This window comes from Tetrahymena thermophila (assembly GCF_000189635.1).
Source record: "Tetrahymena thermophila SB210 genomic scaffold scf_8254593, whole genome shotgun sequence".
NCBI lineage: Eukaryota > Ciliophora > Oligohymenophorea > Hymenostomatida > Tetrahymenidae > Tetrahymena > Tetrahymena thermophila.
Window position 1 is genome coordinate 144,890 of NW_002476364.1, and position 24,110 is coordinate 168,999.

The window sequence follows — 24,110 nt, forward strand, 5'->3', positions numbered from 1 at the left end:
CTATTTTTAAAGAATATTAGTAATAATTCAAAAAAATATTTATAAAATTTATTTTATTAGACCTTAGTTTTATTATGGTTATTTCAGAATTTAATTTATAAATAATCTCTTTAGTTTTAATTAATTAATTAATCAAAAAATCTATATTTAAAACAAAAAACTTTACTCAAATAAGCTTTACATATTAATTAATATTCCAGCAATTTAGCAATAAAATATTTTCTCATTTCTAAAAGTTTTATCTTCTTTAAGTTATAAAAATAATTTTTTAAAATATTATGACTTTTACTAAATTATCAGTTATTTATTCTAAAATTTATATGATGCAAAAATCAATGCATAAAATTTCCTAAAAAATAATAGCTACTCAATTATAACACATATCTATAGTTTTAACACAGGAAATTATGGTGGTTGCCATGGTTTATATTAGAATTTCACAAAATGGTGAATGATAAATAAAACTATTTTAGACTTCTGACAAAATTTGGAGTGTTTATTAATGAGGGTTTTAAAATTCTATTTTTTTATAATCTATCTATATTAATTACAAATAAATTTCATTAGAAAATTAAATAAAAGAAATTTAAACAATAAAAAATAAATTAAAAGAAAAAATGAATTAAAGAAAGAAATAAATGTAGCTTGTAGTAAAAGAAAAATAAAACAGTTTAGTTTAAAAAGACTAATGGTTAAATGAATTGTAAATTGAAATAATAATTAATAGATTAACAACTAGTTAAATTTATAGAGACATAGAATTTTTTGAAATTAAGAAAAATTTAATTAGCTTTATTGTATTTAATGAATAATTTCAAAAATAGAACTTGGTAGTTTTTGAGAAGGGATGTAAATGTAATTATATTAAAAGGGTATTAATTTAGAGTATTTTATATTTTATTTTTAATTCATCAGAAATTGATAATACAAAAATACCATGTTGCTACTATTAGGAAGAGTTCACAATTGATATTTCAATAAAAGAGTTTGATAAAGATTAACGTAATTTAATTTTATAGAAAAATAAATAAAAATATTTTTTAATGTTAATTGTATTTAATAGATTAAAAAGCACAAAAAATATACAGCCTTCAAGATGTAATTTGATTTAATATGTAAAAGATCTTACATGTTTATTAAATTATTGATATTATTTAATTAAAGCTCAAGATGATATAGGATTATTAGGACTTCCAATTTGTTAAAGCTATCAAATAAGAAAAAGAGTAATAATTTTTAGCAAAATTATTTTCACTTATAAATTATAAAAGATTAGATAATTTAATAAACGACAACTTATCACTCTGCACAAGCTTAATTAAGTTTACTTTAATTATAAGGTATAAATTGATTACTTTATTAAAAAAAAAAATTAAATTAGGCCAAAAAACTTTTAATAAATATAATAAGGGATATCTAATCTATTAAAGAAGAAGATAAATCAAATTTTCTTTTACATATTGGTGAGTGCCTTAAAAATTGTTATCATCTTTAATATATGGATATCTAGTTGTAAACTAGAATTGATAAATATCAAGTTGAATAGTTTATACATACTACAACTTAATTTGAAAATATAACAAAATATATTTTGACTTTAAGGTAATTTTATTTAATTAGCTAAGTAGCAAAATATTTTTTTTTAATTTAGTAAAAATTAATAAGTATTTCTAATTTATTTTTTAAGATATTAATTCGAATATTAGGAAGGAAAGTATAAATTAAATTTCAAAATTCTTTAATTCTTTTTAATAGCCATAAAATTTAATTATTTAAAGAGGATATTTTTTTAGAATTGAAAATACTTTAAATAGAAATAATCAATTGGAAATAATTTTTTCATCCTTTTTTTAAAAATTTATTATTTTCATAATCAGGTAAATAAATTTATATTTTTTTAAAATTTAAATATATAGATCACTTTATTTAGACTTAAATAATCTTTAAAATATTGGAACCAGTTTTAAGAACTTCAAAAAGCTAAATAATTTCTAAACACGTATTTGGTAATCATTTTTATTAAAACTAAAACTAAAAATAAATGAATGAATGAATTTAAAAAAGGTCTGATGATTTAAATCATGAAGGAGTAAGCAGACTTTATAGCTAAATTTCTAATATCAAGTCAATTAAGAAGCTCACAATTGATTTACAGTATTTTAATTTAAAATAACTATTTAACCTTCCTAATTTATTTTTAATTTAGGTAAAATAAAATTTAAAGTTAAGGAGCTATTAATTTAAGTAAATGCTTAGAAAATTTGCAAGGTTTGACAAAACTCAAAATTGATTTATGGTATTTTAATTTCAATTAAAATCTGTTTAAAAAAATAAATGTTATAAATTTATAGGAATAACTAAATAGAATAAGATGGGATAGTTTATTTGGTTAATTAGATTTGTAAAATTTCATCTTTAAAGCATTTGAAGTTTTTAATTTGGTATTATAAATTTAAAAAAATATATTTTAACATATATTATATATAATTTCAAAGGAAAAATAGTATCAAATATGAACAAATAGCTTAAGCTTTGGAAAATTTATCTTGCTCTTCTAGTATTTATCGCTTAGACCTAGTGATTGAGTAGATATATTATTTAATTTGAAATTATATTTATAAATTAATCTTATTAAATATAGATAGAAATAATTGCAACCATCTAATATCAGTTAAATTGTTAGAACTTTAAGAAATTTTAGCAAAATATATTGGTTTTAAATAGATTTATTGTAATAATTCATTTTTTAATTTTATTTATTTATTTCTATAATTTTTTCTTTATGAATAATTAGTTCATATTAATTAAATGACGAAATTAAACTTTTTTAGGCCATTAAAAAGAATAAAAGATTAGTATACTTTAAGCAAGTTGACGGACTTAAATATTGACTAAATATTTATTTACTTATTTATTTATTTTGTTGGATATTTATATGTATATCTTAATGTATTATTAATTTTTTTATTTGTTAGGAGTAGTTGAAATTAATTAAATGAGGATAAAACTTTTGTAGATAACTAGTATCTTGTAAGCAAGTTGACAGACTTAAATATTGAATACATATTTATTTATTTAACTTTAGATTTTTATTTGTTCATTTAATATTTTTTTATTCTTTAAACTAAAGTTTAATTTTACTCAATTACATAATTTAAAAATTTTATATCAGATCCAAAAACAACATTCACTCCAACACATATTGAATTCTCTGGTTTAAAAAAATTGCAAAAATTTCACCTTTAAAACTTTATAGATTAAATAACGAAGTTTTTTTAATAAAGCAATTAATTTTTTTATATAAAAAATTACAAAGAATGTACAATTTATTTGTAAATAGATTAACCTTCTATAAATTTATAAATTTTTTAATGATTTTTTTCATTTTTTAAATAGTCTCTGAATTTTTTTAATTAAACCAAATCTTGTAATAAATCAATAATTTATAGTCATAAAGTTTTTGATTTGGTGTATTTTAATTCAATACATATTAAATAAATTTCGCCTTTTAGCAGTCATAAAAATGTTTAACCATAGATAGATAGATAGATAGATAGATAGATAGATAGATAGATAAATAATATTAGAAATAAAAGTGTTAATTTATAATTTTAATTAAAAAAAAATTAATTAATTAAGGTTATTTAAAATGCTTAAAAATTACACTAATATATTTTTATTTATTTATTTAATATAAATTTTACAATATTGAATTAGGTTTAATTTAATTAAAAAAGTATTTTTGTTAATAAATTATCTCATTCAAATAAAGTTGTGTTGATTAGTTAAAGTTATTGAATGTTTTCGATTTTATTTTCTATAGGGAAAGTAACTTTTTTATTTTTAGCAGCATCTATATATAAGCGGATAAAGTGGTCATATTGTACATCGGTAAAGCTTTCTAATTCTATAAATTAGGCTACGTCTAATTTTGTACCTAAGACTTTAACCATTTTTTCAACTTCATTTAAGTAATGGTTTTTTATAGATTTTAATTCCCATAAGAAAGATTCTTAGGCCTAGCAATTATCTAAATCTTTTTAGTCAGGGATAAAGCAATCTTATATTTTCTCTTTCAATTCTTGAGTATCAAGCATGGCAACCAATGTAGGGTTCCTAAACAAATATTTAAAAAAAACTTAGTTTAGCTAAATAGAATAGAATTTGATTACTTTTTTATAATGTTGATGGTTAATGAGACAGCCCATAAAAGGATGTTTGGAGGATGGACCATAGCGACTCTCAATATTTTTTTGATGAAAGATGATAATATTTTATGAGAGAGTTTAGTTGTTTTTAAAGAGGTTTCCACTAATTTTAAGAACTTAGGAGTGTGAGAAGTTAAGAAAATAGTTTAGTTTCTTTAGTTAGCTTTCTCGTTTTGATCGAAAAGAGAGAAGAGCTTATGGTAATATTTAGGATATTCAAGTTAATGTTTACCAATTAAAATAAATAACTAAGACAAACTTATAATTTGCATATTGAAATCTTTTGTGCTATCAAAAACATCCTTTTTTATTATAAAAAATTATATCAATCAATTTCCAAAACAAAATGCTTTTAAATTTCATTACAACTAAGAAATTAGCGAGGAGAAGAGGATCTTCCATCTTATGGAATATATATTTACTGAAACCAGATATAAAATTTAGTAAAAGTTATTAATTATTGCTTTATTTTAACTTCTAAATAATCGAAAATATAAATTCAGAGAAGCTGTCTTTCCACTTTCTTAAATATAATTCTTAATCGATTTCTGGTTTTTCAATTTATTTACCATCTCTATCAATATCGTAAGCAGCTTTACGTTTGATCAAATCAACTTTTTTCCTAATTCAAAAGAAGTTTCATAAGTAAGATAACAAATGATGAATGAATGAATTAATTAATTTACTTCTAAGCTTCTAATTGAAGAAATAGGGAGTTGAATTCTAAGTTTTCAAGTGAAGGAATGTATTAAGTGAATGTAATAATATTTTATTGCATATCAATATCTGTAGAAGAGGTTTTCTTTGTAATTTTTGATAGTATTTTCAATATAGCAATTGAAAAATCAGGATAATTTTAGATATATTCAATAAGCACAAAGAGAATGTCATCAAATTTATCTATTTCACTAATAATGCTAAACATAATATCATAAAGCATAGTTTAGTCAGAATAATCCATATTTTATGAATTGCGAATGCTTTCAAAGTGGTAGCGAGATAACTCAAAAAGAACTCTTAAACTCAATTCCTATAAATAAATATTATAAAATAAATAAACAAAAATGATTTAAATTTTACCTTGATGTTCTCTCCAATACGAGTAGAGAAAATATTTGATTTTAAAATTTCAACGTAGGCAATAAACTTCTTTTTTAAAAATTCTTAGAAAACTTCATACTAAGTGTTATTGACTTAGATTTCAAAAGATGTCAAATCCTTAAATTCTATAAGCTTCTTTCCTTTAATGAAGAGCTTAAATACCTTTCTTAAATACTTAATTGCTTCTTCTTAATCGCCTTGATCGTTAGACTTTTAATAGTATTGAAATTAAATGACTTAAAATACTATTCTGATTAATTTAAAAGAGTTGCATATTTGATAATAAATTAAGTAATTAATTATGTCAAAAGAATAATTCATATTTACGAGTGCAAATTTAAGCAAATCATTAATTTTATTTAAATCATTCTTCTAAGTTATAATGTCTTGGCATATTTATTTCATGTCGGTGCTCATTTCCCTTTAATTTACTTATAAAATAATTCTATGCTGCTTGTTTGTTGAATTCTACTTTCTGAAATTCGATTAATTTATAGATTTTATTTGTTTATTTATTTATTAAAGCAATATTCTTTAATAGGTTTTTGTTCAAAGAACTCTACTTACTTGAAGCTATCTAATATTTCTTGGTTTTAGATTAATCTTTTAACAGATCTTATTTTGGTTTATAATTAATTTGGATTTAATTTTGCTTCTTTTTATTTATCAAAAAATTTGATATGTTTCAATCAATTTTTATTTTTTGTTTTTCAATCAATTCTACTTGCTTATTTCTTTGTTTTTTTATTTCTTATTGCAGATAATAAATTATCATTTTGCTTGGATTATTTAATGTATTTCTAAAATATATCTTTCTTTCTTTATGAATCTTTATTAAACAAACATTTTCTGCACAATTATTTATTTAATTTAGATTATTTTTGAATTATTTTTAAAGATTAAATGACAGATATTTATATTCCTGCTGAAGATAACACATAAACCAAATTCAAACCAGATCCATTTTTCAATAATTTTAAGACTAAAACAGTTTAAAATTCCTATAGAAAAGCTGAATAATATTTAGGGTGGAACTGCACGGGAAATATCATAGCAACAGCTTCAAATAAAATTAGATTATTCAGATTAAATAATTCTAGTTTCGAAGTTGACAAAAATGAGCAAAAATTTCATGATTCATAAACAGACTATTTAAGCTGGCATCCAACCAACCCTGATTTAATGGCATATATTACAACAAAGTAGCCAATTTACTATATTTGGGATATAAGAGAGAAGAATCCTAGAAAAATTTCAAATAAAGTCCAACCAGATAACTTGAATGTAATATTCTCTCCTGATGGAAACACAATTGCTTCATGTAAAATTTTAAGTCTAATACAATAGAATTTATAGCTAAAAAATACATAATGCTAGTTTGTTAGAATATATATACAGATAGTTATAAATTATCTCCCTAATTGCCATTGATTTAATATATAAAAATTTGCTTACTCGATGAGTATCTTTAAAGATAATTTGTTTTTAATGTACACTAAATAGGCAGCAGGGATAATAAACTCTCTTTTTTCGATTTGAGAAAAGAAGAAGAAATATTTACAGCAACATTTGACTTTGATATAAACGAATTTCAATGGGATCCTTCTGGTTCTGTAATTATGATAGTAGGAAATCAGTAAGTTTTTGATTAAGTAAAATAACCATTCTTACTAACTAGACATAAAAATTATAATATGCAGAAACCAATCAGGAATTCTTCATGTCTGTGATGGAAAGGATTACTCCAAGGCCAATATTGATTTATTAGAAAAAATTCATGTAGATTGTCATAGGTATCATATATAAATTTTGTTTAGAGAGGATAAAATAAATATATAATTTTTAATAAACAATTCAGTATGAAAATCTAGTGTATAGATGTAGATCCTAAAGGAAAATATTTCGCTACAGGTTCTACAGACACCTTAGTAGGTTTATGGGATCAATCTGAATTTGTAATGCTTAAAACATTTAGTCAATCCGATAATCAAATTGAAAGACTAAGCTTTTCTCATGATGGATAATTACTTTCTTCATTGTGTGGAGACAAAACAATATAAATTTATAATTGCACTTCTGGTAAAAAAAAATTTTCTTTGTTTAATATAAAAATATTTTTTTCATTCCACATTATTCATAAAAGAAATCTACTAGTTAAGCATAAATTATTCAAAAGAATCTTTGAAATTTTTAATATAATTTAAAATTAAAATTAATTGCTTACTATATTTAATTTATAATTAATTTTAAAATTAAAAACTGTTTTGATTTTAGATTTAAACGTTTTAGTTTTAAATTAAAATCAAGGATTATTATTTCATTTTTAAAATTGGTGATAGTCTTCATCATAAGTGAAAAATAAATAGAGAAAATAATTTTTGACCATTTTCTATCATCAAACTCTTAATATTCCAAAAAATCATGGTCAAAAATGGATAATCAGACAATTTTGATTACCAAAAATCCTGATAAAAATTTAGATGAATTTTAATATTTTATACTTAAATTGCCTATTAAAATATTATTTTTTGGCTTCATATCATTTATCTTCTATTATGCTTAATAATATGCTTCTAATAATTTTGGCAATTTATTTTGTATTTTTCTTTAGAAATTAGTTGAGATATATCCTCTACGACCAGATTTTAATATATTTTAAAACTATTTATCTTATTTCTTCTGCATTATTAATATAAATATAAGAATATTCTAATAATAACGTTTATTATTTAAGTATTTGAAGGTTAAATCTTTTACAAGAATTTAATATTATAAATTAGTAAAAGTATTAACAATATTTTGACTGTATTTCAGAGTATTAATTAGTTTTACTTTAAATTTTTAATTATATTTTTTCTTAATAAAATTTTAGTTTATTTTTATGCTAATTTAATTTTTTATACCATCATATAATATCAATACAAATTAGAGTTAATAATTTTATTGATTGTGTTTAGATTTAATTTAAAAAACAGCAAAAACCTTTTTATTTATTACTTTGAATATATATGAAAATAGAACAATAAATAATTTAAATTAATTTATTTGCTATTTTTTTAACTAATTAAAAAATAAAATAGGAAATCTTGTTAATATTATTGAGAGAGAAAATACTATCCATAATTTATAATGGCATCCTCGTGAATATATTTTAGCTTATTTATCAGATGATAAAGTAGATAATGAAGGCAATCTTCGTTTATATGGTGCTTTTTGATTTATTATAAAACGTTCATTATCATGTTATAAAATTGTTTACTTGTTTTTTATTTGCTATTCACTTAAAATTATTTTACAATATTTTAACTAGAAATTAACTTATGAAATAATCCGCGTAATTTTTTTTAGCTTGCTTTATTTTTTTGTTTATTTGCTTGTTTTGTGTCTAATAAACAATCAAAATTTATTTGTTATATTTTAACAAGTAAATTTTACCAAGCTAATTTAATTTTATAATAATTCAATATCTCAAAAAAAAAAAAATTTGATCAATTTTTAGGTAGCTCTTAGCGTAAATAAGCAAATGGCAGATTTTGATTACGATGAAGAAGAACAAGATTTTGAAAACTACGATGAAGACGTTTACAACGAAAACATCGAAGTGAAAAAAATAATTCCTCCAAACGATTTTAAAAGAAAACTGTTGGCATGCACAAACTGCTATTTCATATTAACTCAAGAATAGGTAATAAATTAATTTTAAAATGAAAAAGTTAAATAAAAATGACGAAATAAATAAAATGAAATAGTGGAGAGATTATCAAAATTGTCCTAACTGCGATGTATCTAGCAATAATCCTAAACCAACTGCAAAGTTTACAGGGTAATTTATTTTAATAGTTTTTAGAATATGAATATTAACTATATATATTGGAAATTTTTATAAGTATTACATGCATCACTGATCCAGCAAAAAGTTGGTAGACAAACAGAATGAGAATAGTCAAAAGAAAAGGTAATAATTAGAATATTCTAAACAAAATACGTTCTATATTTATTTTTCAATTAATTAATTAAAGATGTAAAAGTTCCTGGAGCTTATGCAGTCAATATAAACGAAGATTATGATTATTAATAAGACACCTTTGAATGAGATAAACAAACTAAACATATAAAATTTTTACTAAGTTTTTACCCTGTTAATATAAACAATCTAAATAATTAATTGATTTTTTAATATGTTTTGTAATAATAAAATCATATTAATTCATTCAATTCTAATTGATAATAATTAAACTCTACATGAAAATTTTCATTATTTACAAAAGAAATTTCTCATTATATTTCAATTATAAAATAGGTCTTTATAATTATTTAAAAATAGAGTTTTTCTTAATTCATTTTTTTAAAGCTTTTTTAAACAACAAGAATTATATCAATAAATTAATTTGATTTTAAATAATTCAGTTTTTAAAATCTAATTTAAAATAATTTATTTTAATGCATTATTCAATATAAATAAAAAGTTAAAATAATTAACTCAGTAAGTAAGTAATTAACTAACTAACTAAGCAAATAGTTGAATATAACTTTTTGAACAAATATATTATAAGAATACATCAATTATAAATAACACAAATTCATAAATATAAAATTTTAAACTAATCACTTTCAAAAAGCATCACTAATAATCTTTAAACCTAATTTAGAAACAGCATTTTTCATTTTCTTTTGGTGAGCTTTTTTATTTTAATAAAATGAAATAAATACGATTTGCATTAGTGTAATAAAATACATAAAATTAATTATAATTGATAATATAAAAGTGTTTAATTTTATAATTAATTACCTCCTTTGCATTTATAGTAACCTGTGAAATTACCTCCTACTAATATTGTATTTATCATGCTAAGTGTGAACTACATTTTGTTAAAATTATTATTCTCTTTAATTTACTTTTTGTTAAAATTTTTAATTTTACATAAAATGGACTGATGGCTAACAGATTAATAATGCAGCATAGAATCCAGAAAACTAAAGCACCAGTTTATGAAAACCAAAAGAAACCAGAATCAATTGCATTAGGAGGTACTCCATCTTCGTAACTTTCGAATCTCCATTATTCAGTACCATCTTCATTAATTTCACTCCACCATCTCAACTTAACGAGGAATCTAAATTTTAATTAAAGAATCAAATTAAAATGGTCTATTTTATTTTTTTTCATTTTGGACACTTCTAAGGTCAATTAATTTGCTCATTAAAAGTAGCAACGTTTTTAAAAAAGTAAAAAAGGACTAATTTAGAAAAAAAAAAAAATTAAGTATTATTTGTTTGCAATTAATTCCTCTATTTCAACAAATTTCATTAATAAAATTCTTGATCTGCAGAATATAATTATTGGTTTATTTACCTGCCAGTAAGATTTTTGACAACCCAGAAGTCAAAGGCAGCTGAGAGAACAATAATAACAAATGGGAATGTTTTATTAGTATCAAAGAAATCAAAAACAAAGGAAGTTAATAGTAAGGTTGTAATCGAAGATGCTTTGAATAATAATTATAATATGCACATTTTAGGATGAGATGCTTAACTAAGATAAGATGTTTCACCTACTCTTACAGTTTTTGAATAATCAGGAAGAGATTCAGCAGGGATTGTAATAGTTTGCTTTTATTTTTGAAGCTATTGCTATTATTGGATTTTTGCATCGCTATCAATGGATTTTTTTGCTTATTAAGAATTATCATCCATAGAGATGTTAAAATCTAAATTTTAATCTCCATGATCAGTTTCTTCTTAAAAGGGCTAAAATTTATCTGCCTATTTATTTAATAAAAACATTTTAACATATTTATAACTATACTGATTGAAATTTTCCTAAAGCTAATTCAAATACTGTTTACCATTCTATCTTATTCTATCGTGAAATGAAAATATTTTTATGAGTAATTAATTGATATTATCCTGCTCTTTTTTTTAGAGTTGCGAAATATATTAATAAATTTGAGTAGAAAAAAAATTAATTATCCAAACAATTTATTTAATTATTAATCAATTGATAGTACTTTGAGAAATTTATAATTACCTTTTCACTTCTATTTTTATTACACGAATTAATATCATCATTAAATCTGATAGCCTTTAATTCATTATTTGAAATCAGCTTGTTTTAAACATACAAAATTCTTTTGCTATTTCAAATATTTCTAATTGATGAATTTTGTCTAAAAAAAATTTAAAAATCAATTAAAAATAATTAATTTAGATTTAAAAATCTTAGATTACATTAATATCTAAAATAATATTTTATTTATTTATTTTTAAGAATTAAACGATGTTCTTTCTTAGCTGTTTTAAACATTTTTCTAAATATTAAAAGCTTTATTTGGTTAACAATTTAAAAATGAATTAAAGATAATTAACTTAAGAAAATTTCCATAAATTTCTTTAAAGTTGTAAAGGTTTAATAGTCTTAAAATTTTTAAGTTTATTAACTTAAGAAATTTTCCATCCATTTATCATCTAAAATAATATTTTATTGATTTATTAATTTAATAATCTAGCAATATTTTTGTCAATTTTTAACAAATTTCTTTAAAGAAGTAATAATTTCATTTGTTTTAAAATTTAAAAAATCAATAAAAATTATTAAAATAAGACATTCTCATTGTTGCTAAAATTATATTTTATTGATTTATTTAATAGCCTAAGAATATCTTTGTCAATTTTTTAAAAAAATTTTAAATAAGCAAAAGTTTTAATTGGATTAAAATTAGAAAAATCAATTAAAAATTATTAAATTAAGAAATTTTTCATAATTTAGCAAACTAAAACATTATTTAATTTTATTTATTTATGTTTAGAACCAAGCAATATTTTTATCAGTTTTTTCATTTTCAGACTTTTTTAAATAATTAAAAGTTTTAATAGCAAAATAATTTATTTTTTTATTTATTAAATCTGACTAAATAAGTAGAAATTAAGATATTTTTGTGTTTACAAAATAATATTTATTTTTCAAAGCTTCTTTTGTAAAATGTAAGCAACATATAAAGTCTTCTTTTCTTCAAATTCTTAAAAGATTCTAGTGCCTTTAAGTCCACTGAACTTTCTAAAAAAGGGCTTTAAGACTTTATTATTTATAATATTTTAATATGAAATTTATATCTAAATAGTAAATATTATTTACGCTTAGAAACATTTCCTTCAATTAAACTGGATCTTCTCTTTTCATCTTATTTTAAGCTTTAAAGGACATTTACTGTGATGTCTTCACTCTTAATTACTTACTAATGTTTTTAAAAATACAGATTAAATTAATTTTTGTTGTTGTCGCCTTCTAATTTTTCATATTTACGAAATAAGGTAAGGACTTGAAGTAAGTATCGAGTTATTAACATTCTAATTCAGTACGGAAATCTGTGAAACAGAAGAAACCACCAGGTTTTAAGGCTCTATTTATTTATTAAATGAACTAGTCGAAATTTCCATAACAGTGGCTACTTTCAACATTGATAGCTACATCAAATGAATTTTCTTAAATTTCAGGAATTTAATCTAAGGCTTAGCTATCTCCCTAAAATTTTAATAAAATAGATTAATCCAACGTCATTCATACTAATTTTAATAAATCTTAATATTTTACTTTGAAGAATTAGAGTTTTTTGTTTTAGGAATAGTGGTGTCTGCAGAATCTAATTTAATTTTCAGAGAAATCAACACCAAAGCATTCTTGAGGATTTAAGTATCTTGAGATGTAATTTAAACCACCACCTCTGCCGCTACCGACTTCCAAAACTCTCAAACCATTTAAGTTCTTAACTGAACCAAATTCTTTTTTATACAAAATAAATTCACAATTATACAATATAATTTGATAAATGTAATTAGCTATTAAAATGAAATAATTTTATTTCACATATTATTAATCAATAAATAAATCATTTTATTTACAGGTAGCAATGTAGTGATAAAGTTGTAAACAGAATCTTTCATCTTCATCTTCAGCTTGTAAGTTTTAGATAAGATGACCATTTCCACTCAAAACAGAATATCCGTAATTCATGGCCTTCCATTAGGTGCTGGGATAAAGTAAACACATGGTGTTGTAAATGAGACTCCACATGAATTTTCTAGGTCTTTCAGACTTGTAGAAAACCCAATCATATGCCTTGTAGTAGGCTTATTAAAAGGGAGAACCAAGCTATTTATTTACAATATTAAGAATTAATTATACCAAAACTCAATAAATGTAGCATTATAATTTTTGTTTTAAATAAAGCTTATGTGGTATTATTGAAGCTATTTATATTATGCTTAGATTTAAGCAATAGTAACAAAATAAAATAGTTAATGCGAAATATGTATGGTATTTTATAGTTGCTTTACATTAGTGAATTTGACCAACAAACCTAAAATAAGGAGGATAGGGGAGGTGATTATAAGCAAAGGAATCCAAAAAATGGAAGTGACTATGATTAAAGCCAAGGTGATAACAACTACCAAAGCTACGGCAACAATGCTAAGAATGAGCTGTCTTTTACTAAAATTAATATCGTCCATTTAATAATTATGGCTATTTTATTTACTTTTTGTTTTAAAATTCTGAAAATTTTAATTATTAATTATTTGATTTTTTAGATTTTTCCTTGAATGTAAATAACAAACTTTCAATATTTGATAATAGTTTAGGGCTGTATCTAACTAATTGTTGTCATCAAAAAGATATTTTTAATATCTGCAGCTAGCATCATAATGTTGGTATATTTTATCTTAATGCATATTATAAATTAAAATATATAGAAACAAGATCTTGCGCAATAGATTAAGCTATTGCGTATGAATCTACTAAAAATACTTATGCATATTATTTATGAGTATTGCAAAGTCTCAGCATCATCTGAGCTCTTTTAGTTGAAGAAGCAATTTTTTTAGCTGTTTCATCATCAATTGTTTAAAATAAAAAAATTACTTGTTTAATTAAATCTAGCATTATTGGCAGTATCAGTAAAATATTTATTTATTTTAAAATATTCTTAAAAATAAAAGAAATAAATTAATTATTTGATTATAAACAAATAGTTTTAATAAATATTTACTAAAAATTTATAAGTCATCTTTTATCTTTTGTTCAATTTGAATATGATCGTTACAAATTAATAATAAAACTAGTGATTAATTTATAATATTAAACTAAATTTATTCATTAATTTTTGTTACTTAAAAAACATATTTTTCTTTTTTAAATTTTTAATACTTTGAATAAATTATTTTCAAATAAGTGAAACCCTAAAAAGGTTTTTTTTTTATAATTTTTTATTTTAAGTTGATTTATTTCTTGAAGATTTTATTTTATGTAATAAAAAATTTACATTTTTAGTTAAATTATTGTTTGTCTCAGTAAAAAATATTTATTTAATTATGAACAAATAGTTTTAATAAATATTTGCTAAAAAATATAAATCTTCTTTAATATTTTGTTCAATTTGAATATGATGGTTACAAATTAATCATAAAATTAGTGATTAATTTATAATACTAAACTAAATTTATTCATACATTTTTGTTACTTAAAAAACATATTTTTCTTTTGAAAATTTTAATACTTTGAACAAATTTTAAAAATGTGAAATCCAAAAAAAAAATTTTTTAATTTAATTGTTTTTTATTTGGATTCGAAAGATTTCTTAAGATTTTAAATTTATTTATTTTAAGTTTTTATTATTTGTTTTGAAATTAAAAAATACTTTAAAATTGTTACAAAATTAATGTTTGTAATAACAATAAAAAATTAAATTTTAAGTTGGTATTAAAAAGATATGAAACAGACAAAATTAAACAATTTTTAGCTGAAACAATAATTTGTATAGCTAATTTAAGCTTTATGATATCGGATCTGTTATCATAAAATTATAAAAAATCTAGTGAAATCAATATTGGGCATAGTAAGTTTATTGGGGATATCCAACGCTGACAGCGGAATTAATAACTCTAGCATGGATAGGGGTACCAATAGGAGCAGTTGATTTAATAGATTTAGTAATTTGTTGAATAGATTCGACTTCTCTGGGAGATCTAACAAGGTAACTAACAGTGGTAGTTTAATGGGGCTTAATGTAATCGGAATAGGGTTCTTCTTATGGGACTTTAACACCCTTAAGGAGGCAAAGAATAAGAATAACTAATAAGAAACCTAAAATAGCACCAACAATGATGAAGGGAATTCTATAGTTGTTGTCAAGGGTAAGCTCAGAGGGAACAAAACCATGAGAAGGAGCCATTGAAATGAGCTTCTTGTCGAAATTGTAAATAGAGTAGTAGTTTTGTAAGAAAGAGGTACCGAAATGGAAGTCCTTTGTTTCAGAGTTATCAGCGGAAGTAATGAGGAGCAAGCATTAACCAGATTTAGCACCACCATTAATCTTTTCAAGATAGTCACTGGGTTAAATGGTAAATTTAACGCTGTTATTTTCAGTGGTTTTCTTAGAAGGATCATTAATAAAAGAGAAAATGAGAGGAACATAAGTGCTAGAACTGCTTTCACAGTCGCAAATATAGTTACCAGATTAGTCAGCACTGCAACCATTGAAAGAGAAGATTTATTTATTTAATCTTTGGAATACAACCAAGGGTAAAACAATATATTTGGATGTGCTGTCGAAGTAAACAGTGTTAAGATTGCTTGTTGCTTTATTAATTAATAAAAAATATTTTAATTTTTATAATTTTTTATAAATAAAATGGCTGTTTATTATTTTTAACTTAAAATAATTCCTCTTAAATTCAAAATATTTTAAATATTTGAATCAGACAAATAACTAAAGCTATCTTTTTATGAAAGCATGAATGAGGAAATTTATTTAAATTAATTCATGCGGCTTTAATAGTTATTGCCTTTTGAAGCTAGCTTGATTCTATTAACTAACTTATATGTTTTTATTTATTTATTTATGTTTGCTTTTTGTAAAATTTGGTGAATGTATGTTTGTTTATTTCTTACATTGAGCATCAGGAAGAGTGCTATCAACAGTTGAGATGTCTTTTAAGCCCTTAGCGTTAATGTAAGGTCCAAGGGTAACACCGAAATTAATTTGTCCTTCTTCGTCTTCAGTAACTTTGAAAGTTTAGAGATCTCCGTTTTGGAAGAATTTTTCATTCTTACCAATCAACAACTAAGTATTTACGAAATTAAATTCAATATTTTTGTTAAAATTTCAATAAATTTTTTGAAGAAATTTTGCAAATATCTTTTGTGAAGTTAAATAAAAATTTTTTAACTGAGTCAATCACTGATTGATTGATAGATAAATAGATTAATTCATTTATTCGTTCACTAAGTGAACTCTTTTAGCCAATAAAAAGAAAAAACTCAATTTAATTTGTCTTTCTCAAATTATGGCAATTTGCAATGATGATAAAAAGATTTCTGCATGTTGGAATGCGATAAATTAAAGAAATTTAAGTTATATTTTCTTACTCTACCCATTTCTTAGTTGAAGAATAAAGAGAATTGCTTGTCAAGACCAGGATTTTATACTTACAATTTTTCGTAAATCTATGACAAGGGGGAAGTGGGAGCTTGCAAAGCAGGAGCGCCAAAACCTAAACCTGCCTTGACTTAATCTAAATAGCACTTGTTAGTGGGGAGAGCATAGTTATCCTTTAATTAAGTAATATCATTGACACTCTAGAGAGAGATATCATAGTTAGAGAGTCTAGCTTGGATATTTAAGGAAATGTACTATACAGTAGAAATCTTGCCACCGATGATGTGGTAAGTACCATCAGCAGGACTTTAAGGTTGGCTGCAAGATTTGCCACAGACGAAAGCATCTTAAGCTGTGGATTTACTATTAAAACAATTATTACAAATTTAATCAATAAGGAAGTTAGAGGCACTTTGGATATCAACAATAGAATTTAATGTTATTTATTGACCGTTTTAGTTAACTACTAAATCGAAAGTATAGACAGAATCTTGATTGTATGTGCTGCCCTATAAGCTAATAGTTCTCTTGGTAAGAGGAATACTAACCTAACCAAGGCAAACATTTACTCCTACTAAAAGCAAAAATAATAAAGCTTTTTATTACTGTTGCATCTTATTTCTTTTCTTTTTCTTTTTTCCTTTGAAATTCAAAATCTTTTGGTGATCTTATTAATTAAATTTTATTCTTTCCCTTTTATTAGCTAATAAAGACTATCATGCTTGCTATCCAAAATAACACAAAACCAAACACAAAATCAATCAATCAAAAAAAAAACAATAAATAAATAAATAAACAATCAATCAAACAAACAAACTCTCCTCCCGCCCCTCCGTTTATAAATTAATGATGAAAATATAAATAAATTAACATATAAATACTTGAATATATGCTGTGATAGTTAAAAAATATCTATGCATAATAAGTAAGAATAACAAATCCACAAATTCTAAGCAAAACAAAATCTTTAATGGCACAAAATATTTATAAAACATACGAAATTTTTCAGCTAAAGGGCTATAAAAAGCGAATATGGAAATTATTTTGTGTTTCCTTTATTTTAGATTTGCTATTGGTAATTAATGGATAGTGAAAGAAAGCTAAAGATGCTTTGATTATTTATTTATTTGCTGGACTCTGTTTTGAAAGAATATTAGTTATTTTGTTTATTTTAACTAAAATAATTAAATTTTGTTTTTCTAAGCAACTGCGAAAGAAAAACCAAACAAACAAAAGAAAATTTCAAAATTATTAATTAATTAATTGATTGAAATTTTTTTATTTTAGATAAATCTTATTATTTAATTAATTGATTTTGAAGATATTTTTTATTTTGACTGGATTAATCTTGTAAATATATTTTTATTTTTTCACTAATATCTTTCATCAAATAAATATCTTTGTTTGATGATCAATAAGGAGATATTTCCAAACATACTTTTTAAAAAAAATCTATATTGCTCTAAAAATTAAAACTTTTTTCATTTTCAAAGGAAATATCTTTAACTATTTCAAACTATAACTAGAATTACTTCTTTTTTATCTAAATTGTTTGTTAAATATGATTAACTCTTTTTTATAATTTCGATATAATAAAAATATAACAATCAATTTTAGTGTCTATTTGCTAATTCTAGCTAAATTATCTCAATAAAATTCTATGTTATTTTACTTCCAAATTATTAAAATTTCATTTTACTTTTATAAAATTAAATTTATTTCTAAAATATAAGAGTATCTTTTTCATTTGCATTTAAAAGTGCTTCTTTCAAAAAAATTAAAAATTCAACAAAAAACAAAAGGTTCATAAATTTAAAGAAAAAGCTAAATTTAATAATGTAAAAGAAAATATTAAGATTATAAATTTAATCTTGATAAACAAAGTAGAAGGATTATTTTGTTTAATTTATAAAAATAAATGTGTTGAAATAATAAAAAAAAATTAAGATTTTCATTTGATGTTAAATAATCATTTGTTAAATAATATTTTTCTGTGTTTTCTCATTAATTAAATATATAAATTACATATTAGTTTATAAAATATTTAATTATTTTTATTTATTCTTATTCTTAGTTATTTTTCTTAAAAAATTAATTTTAATATATTAATTAGACTTAAAATAAATGAAAATAATTTATATAAATAAAAAAAAAAAAAGTATTTTCTTATTTTATATCTTGAAAACTTTAACTGTAGTTTTTTCTTTATGATCTGTTAAAAATTATATTTAGAATATAGTCAAACCCTTTGACCATTTTTAAAACATTAAAAATGTTTTTTAAACTGAATTAGGGTACTTTTTGTGATTGTTATACATTAACATAATAATAAAAAACAATAAAAACATTAAAAAAATAAAAATATTTAATTAAAAAGATTTTATATGATATTAATAATAAATTATTAGTGTTTATTGCACAATAAATATTTGATAATTAAATAAAGTCAAACAAAAATAACCAAATATGGTAAGTTTTATTTACTTATCATGATAAAAATTGGTAACAAAGCAATAAATATAAGCTGACTTTTTTATTTTGAATTTTTTTAAAAATAGTAAAATATTAAATTTATAAATTAGAATCTAGTGTATTGCATTTTAATTGTTGTTTAGTTTCTTAAAGATAATTTATTAGAATTAAAATTAAGCTATTATTAATATTCTAAAGCATAAACTAATAAATAAAAAGTTCTTTACAAAATATTTAACTTCTTAGAAAAATTATTTATTTGTTTATTTGTGCATGCTGATTTATTGTAAGAGAAGTATAGTATCTGTTTATTGAATAGAATAATATATAGATAGATTAAAATCAATAGAAACTTTCTTTAGTTTTATAAATTTAATTAATTATTGCTTATAAGTAGAATATAGAAGTAGATCGTACTATGAAATATAAAAATATAGATTACAATCTAGATGTGCTATTTCATAGATAAAAGTAATCAAACAAACATTATTATTTCTACATACATTTTTACTTACTTAATAAGAGTTTGGTCAGTATATTTTCATTTAATATATATTCTTAGATTTTTAGAATTGCATAGAAAGAAATTAGAAGACATAATAGTAGAAAAAAAGGATTATAAAGAAGAGTTCAAACATATTTAAAATATAGAGTAATTCAAAAATTTAAAACAGAGAACTATCTAATTCAACGAAAGAGGTTATTGAATTAATTTTTTTTGAAGAAGTTTATGCTTTAAATAAGAAATAAAATAGATTTTTTTAAAATATTTAGAAAAATAGGTTTAAATTTAACGAGAAAATGATATTCTACTTACTAAATTGCTTGATATATAAATGAAACCTGTACCTAAACCATAATCAGTTAATATTACTTGCTTTATTCTATCCTAAAAATTATCAATCTTATTTTCAAAAACTATAACAAATATTTTATTGTACAATAGAGATCGCTAGGAGCAGAGTATAATGTAAGTTCAATAAAGCATCATAAAAATTATGTAAAAATGAAAAATGAAATAATTGGTGTGATTTAAAAGAACGACCAAATAGCAAAAAGAATTATTAATTAGTAAGTAAATTACCTTTCTATTGAATAATTAAATAACACAAATAATTTTGTTTAAAAGACAATCAACTATAAAGCACTAAGAATTTGAAAAAGATTACGAAAAAAGCTAGTACTACAAAAAAATAATAACCCGTTTTAATTCAAATATGCAATCAGAAAATACTTTAATTAACTTAAAGTAAATTATTTAATTATTTTTAAAATATATACTTACTTACTACATTCTTAAATCATCTGCCTTCTTAAAATATACAGAGGAAGTGAATTCCATTTAAATGCTTTTAGGAAGTCCTAGAAATATATACAAAACTCTCCATCCCATTTTTAAGTCTCTCCAGTGAGAATCCGTAGTAGTTCTGTAATTATTTATTTATTTGTTTGTTTCATTCTCTTAATATCTCTAGAATAGAATAGAAATGGAATAAATGCCTTTTTAAATTATTTATATTAGTTTAAGCAGAGATATAATATTATCTATACTTTTATAGCTATTGATAATTTTAATTTTAACCCTCCAGTAATATTTAAGAAGCTTGATCTTGTTTTAAGCTTTTTTTAGGTGATATTAAATAGCTTATTCACTTCAAAAATATAAATTAGAAAAAATTAGATTATTACACAAAATTAAATCACTTAATACTATTTTTAATTGCTTATAATTCATTTTTATTAGTATATTAGGCTAAAAATATCATTATCAAATCAAATAAATTTTCGATATTTATGAATGAATTACACTTAATATATTTTAATTATCATATAAAATAGCTATTTTTAATATAATTGCCTTAATTAAAATACTTAAAAATCATAAAAAATAAAAATGCAAAACACTTAAATTAATTTAATTTTTAGATTGATATTAAGTATTTAATATTTTTATTAGCCTCATAAAGAAAATCAATAAGAAAAGAGAGGGAGCTACTCACCACAAAGATTGCAAACTGCTCAGTCTCAAAGTTCTGCCAATTAAAATTAAAATGCAACATCGAGTCAATTTTTTAATCCTGTTAAAACATACAAATATAATCCAAATTCATCTTCAAACAAATCAGTTTTGGAAAAGTCTTAGACTTAACAGAGTTTTTTTAGGGCTACATCTCCTAAATCAAAAAATATTAGAAACGAATTAAATAATTCAAACATAGTAATAAAAAAGGTAGTCTCTTCAAAGGTCAATAAAAATTTAAATTAAAGTTGCCTTAAAGGAAGTAAAAAACAAATAAATATAGAAATACCTGCTAAAAAAGTAATTTAGATTTTAGATGAACAATCTCCAGTTAGTCCTTATGTAGAAGTTTTAGTTAATAAATACCTGATATAGAAAGAAATAGAGGAAAATAAAGATTAAATGTAAGCACTAGTACTCAATTAAAAGCAAAATTAATCTCCGAAAAGCAACTATAATAAAAAATAATCATTCAATTAAGACCAGTAGTAATAGTAGTAAATAGCTACGATTGAATGTTAGAAAAATATTAAAAAAATAGTAGAAGAATAAAAGAGTTAAAGATAAATAATGGAGCAAATAGTAGAAGAGCCTCCAACAGTTAATTCAGAGCATGAGATTAGTTAAAAAAATGAAGATGATAAATAAATAAGCTAAACTAGCTCAAGGAACTTGCTTAAAAAAGAAATGGACTCCGACAGCTAACCTAACAAAAGTAATTAGGAGAGTTAACTAACTGTAAAAACATTCACAGAAATAAGAACTTTTGAGAATAATTTAGATGTTAACCTGGAAAATAATTTAGAATATCTTGATCAATAGTAGCAATTTTAAAATAAAAATCAGTTAAATAGCAAAAATCAAATAGACAAATATAATTAAAACAATTAAAGATAAACAAATTTTTCTAATAGTTATTAGACAGCAGATTTCAACACCTAGAACAAATAAAATGAGTCTTAATAAAAATCAGAGTTAAGTAATTAATTTTGTTAACATTTGATCAATTATTTGAATTTAATTTAAGCAAAAAGCATGGAAAATTTAATTGGATTCTTAATTTAAAAATAAATAAATTAATTGATTTGATTTGGTTAAACTTAAATTTCTAATTAAATTTTATAGATGCTTTAGAACCAATTTATAAATATTGAATATAGATTTAAGGTGGTTTTTTTAATAAAGGTCAAATAACCGATGCAGAAAATAGCTAAATTATAACTAAACATAGTGGAATAAAAGTAAAAACTAATAAACAAATACATCATACAGCTAAGAGCGTTGGTTATGATGAAAAATAAAACAGATGGAAAAAAAAATAAGAAAGTGAAGAATACTAAAACCAAGAATAGATTGAATACGAAGAGTTTAATAGCTATGGGATAGAAGGTAATTTTTGCAAAAAGATATTAATCGATGCATCAATTTAAGAAATTTTAATTAGGAGAATAGGACGAAGACGCAAAAGAAGATCAAGATGAAGAAGAAGATGAAAATGAATACGATGATTGTGATGAAGATCTGGAAGGAAATAACTATGAATAAAATGATGGTAATAATTTGTAATCAGATATAGAAGAAAATTTAATTTAAGATGAAGAAAATACTTTGGTGAAATCCGAAAAGCTGTTAAGTGATTCTAATAATAAGAAATCAAGTAATTTTTATTTTGAATTAGTATAGATTTTTTTTGATTATAATAACATTTATTTATACTTTAAATTTTACATCAAAAAATAATAGAAACAATTTAGAGCAGCAAACCAAATATTTCAAGAAAAAGTAAATAATTACATTTAATAATTTGCATTGTCCTAATAGAGTTTTTTTATATTAACAATGATGCTACATCTATTCTAAATTAAAATAGATTCAAGTAGTTTTCAAGTAGATGATCATAATAATTATAAAATCGCTTAAAAAAACTAAAGGGTAGGTTCTCTCTCTCAAACATCCAAAAGTAAAATAGACATTTTAATCTATTATGATAGAAACTTTATAGACATTTTTTTATTTTTAAAAATAGATTCTAAGGTATAAAACAGCTCCGAAATTCAAATTAATCAGTACAATAACTCATAGCCTTTACTATAATAAGAGTCTGACAAAAATTTAAAAATTTCTAATAAATAATCTGAAAAAGACATTTAAGAAGAAATAGAAATAGAATGATTTGAAAATTCATTTTGAGCCATTAACTTAAGAAAATTTAATCAATAACTAACTGGCTTATTCATATAACCTTTACAAAAAGTTGAACTAAGGCAGAAAAAAATGTTAAAAGAAATATTTAGCTTAAGTGAATGAGTTTATTATTTATAAGTTTAAATTAATTTATGCTAATTATTATTAAAATTATTGTAATTTTCCAATAAAAGTTATTTCTGTTTAGTAATTTAATGCTCTAAGAATAGCAAAAAAATTCCTATTTTTAGCTAGCAAATTATACATAAAAATTAAATAACCCATCAGTAGGAGTTTTATTTTTTAAATATTTGGCAAAACTTTATCATAAAATTGAATAAAATAGACAAAATTAATTTGAATTAGATATTTATTTCATTGGTTAAGATGTTTTACTTTAAACTTCTTCATTTTTAATCATATTTTAGTATTCTTAAGTATAAGATTAAGCAAATAAGCTCCCTAATTTTCTATGTAATAGAATTATTTTACAAAATTTTCACGCTAATATTATATTTTAATTTTAATTTTAAATTTATTTGAATGTTATTTTAAAAAATTAATTTGTATTTGGGTAGGAAAAATATATTATTTATTTAAATCTAATATATTTATGATTTTATTATTTAAACTCATTCAAAAAAAATGTTTTGTTATACTTAAGTTATTAACATGAATTGTGGTAAGAAACATGAA

General features: G+C 21.7%; 8 protein-coding genes across 8 annotated transcripts; 4 read left to right on the top strand and 4 right to left on the bottom strand. All coding sequences in view use genetic code 6, as the record gives it.

Moving 5' to 3' along the window:
• Positions 1–617: 617 nt before the first annotated feature.
• On the top strand, positions 618–2,891 carry TTHERM_00462820 (kinase domain protein, putative; the record flags this gene model as incomplete). Its single annotated transcript, XM_001018780.2, has 13 exons — positions 618–855; positions 916–1,002; positions 1,064–1,098; positions 1,165–1,226; positions 1,272–1,340; positions 1,411–1,602; positions 1,917–2,006; positions 2,065–2,154; positions 2,207–2,296; positions 2,352–2,441; positions 2,496–2,585; positions 2,642–2,731; positions 2,795–2,891. The coding sequence occupies 13 exons, from the start codon at positions 618–620 to the stop codon at positions 2,889–2,891; spliced, it is 1,320 nt and encodes a 439-aa protein (XP_001018780.2).
• Positions 2,892–3,758: 867 nt separating this feature from the next.
• On the bottom strand, positions 3,759–5,726 carry TTHERM_00462830 (CBF/Mak21 family protein; the record flags this gene model as incomplete). Its single annotated transcript, XM_001018781.1, has 6 exons — positions 3,759–4,116; positions 4,173–4,510; positions 4,575–4,830; positions 4,895–5,238; positions 5,289–5,519; positions 5,637–5,726. The coding sequence occupies 6 exons, from the start codon at positions 5,724–5,726 to the stop codon at positions 3,759–3,761; spliced, it is 1,617 nt and encodes a 538-aa protein (XP_001018781.1).
• Positions 5,727–6,212: 486 nt separating this feature from the next.
• On the top strand, positions 6,213–8,526 carry TTHERM_00462840 (eukaryotic translation initiation factor eIF2A; the record flags this gene model as incomplete). Its single annotated transcript, XM_001018782.3, has 5 exons — positions 6,213–6,630; positions 6,813–6,945; positions 7,010–7,102; positions 7,168–7,388; positions 8,390–8,526. The coding sequence occupies 5 exons, from the start codon at positions 6,213–6,215 to the stop codon at positions 8,524–8,526; spliced, it is 1,002 nt and encodes a 333-aa protein (XP_001018782.2).
• A 306-nt stretch (positions 8,527–8,832) lies between these two features.
• TTHERM_00462849 (Spt4/RpoE2 zinc finger protein) lies at positions 8,833–9,402 on the top strand (the record flags this gene model as incomplete). The annotated part of the gene is made up of 4 exons (XM_001471346.2): positions 8,833–8,994; positions 9,059–9,132; positions 9,197–9,264; positions 9,329–9,402. 4 exons carry the CDS (start codon positions 8,833–8,835, stop codon positions 9,400–9,402), a joined length of 378 nt encoding a protein of 125 aa, XP_001471396.1.
• A 518-nt stretch (positions 9,403–9,920) lies between these two features.
• TTHERM_00462850 (FAM18-like protein) lies at positions 9,921–11,158 on the bottom strand (the record flags this gene model as incomplete). Its single annotated transcript, XM_001018783.3, has 5 exons — positions 9,921–9,988; positions 10,099–10,168; positions 10,231–10,423; positions 10,663–11,072; positions 11,156–11,158. The coding sequence occupies 5 exons, from the start codon at positions 11,156–11,158 to the stop codon at positions 9,921–9,923; spliced, it is 744 nt and encodes a 247-aa protein (XP_001018783.2).
• Positions 11,159–12,269: 1,111 nt separating this feature from the next.
• On the bottom strand, positions 12,270–13,814 carry TTHERM_00462860 (cyclopropane-fatty-acyl-phospholipid synthase; the record flags this gene model as incomplete). Its single annotated transcript, XM_001018784.3, has 6 exons — positions 12,270–12,382; positions 12,442–12,541; positions 12,610–12,828; positions 12,898–13,085; positions 13,206–13,455; positions 13,641–13,814. The coding sequence occupies 6 exons, from the start codon at positions 13,812–13,814 to the stop codon at positions 12,270–12,272; spliced, it is 1,044 nt and encodes a 347-aa protein (XP_001018784.1).
• A 1,367-nt stretch (positions 13,815–15,181) lies between these two features.
• TTHERM_00462870 (eukaryotic aspartyl protease) lies at positions 15,182–17,412 on the bottom strand (the record flags this gene model as incomplete). The annotated part of the gene is made up of 3 exons (XM_001018785.4): positions 16,729–17,412; positions 16,252–16,423; positions 15,182–15,939 (listed from the first exon to the last, which is right to left on the bottom strand). Exons 1-3 carry the CDS (start codon positions 17,350–17,352, stop codon positions 15,182–15,184), a joined length of 1,554 nt encoding a protein of 517 aa, XP_001018785.3. The 5' UTR covers positions 17,353–17,412.
• Positions 17,413–19,595: 2,183 nt separating this feature from the next.
• TTHERM_00462890 (hypothetical protein) lies at positions 19,596–23,402 on the top strand (the record flags this gene model as incomplete). Its single annotated transcript, XM_001018787.2, has 12 exons — positions 19,596–19,681; positions 19,773–19,909; positions 19,985–20,073; positions 20,157–20,281; positions 20,340–20,459; positions 20,537–20,639; positions 21,168–22,209; positions 22,416–22,619; positions 22,675–22,887; positions 22,974–23,012; positions 23,101–23,190; positions 23,257–23,402. The coding sequence occupies exons 1-12, from the start codon at positions 19,629–19,631 to the stop codon at positions 23,400–23,402; spliced, it is 2,361 nt and encodes a 786-aa protein (XP_001018787.2). The 5' UTR covers positions 19,596–19,628.
• Between the last annotated feature and the right edge of the window lie 708 nt (positions 23,403–24,110).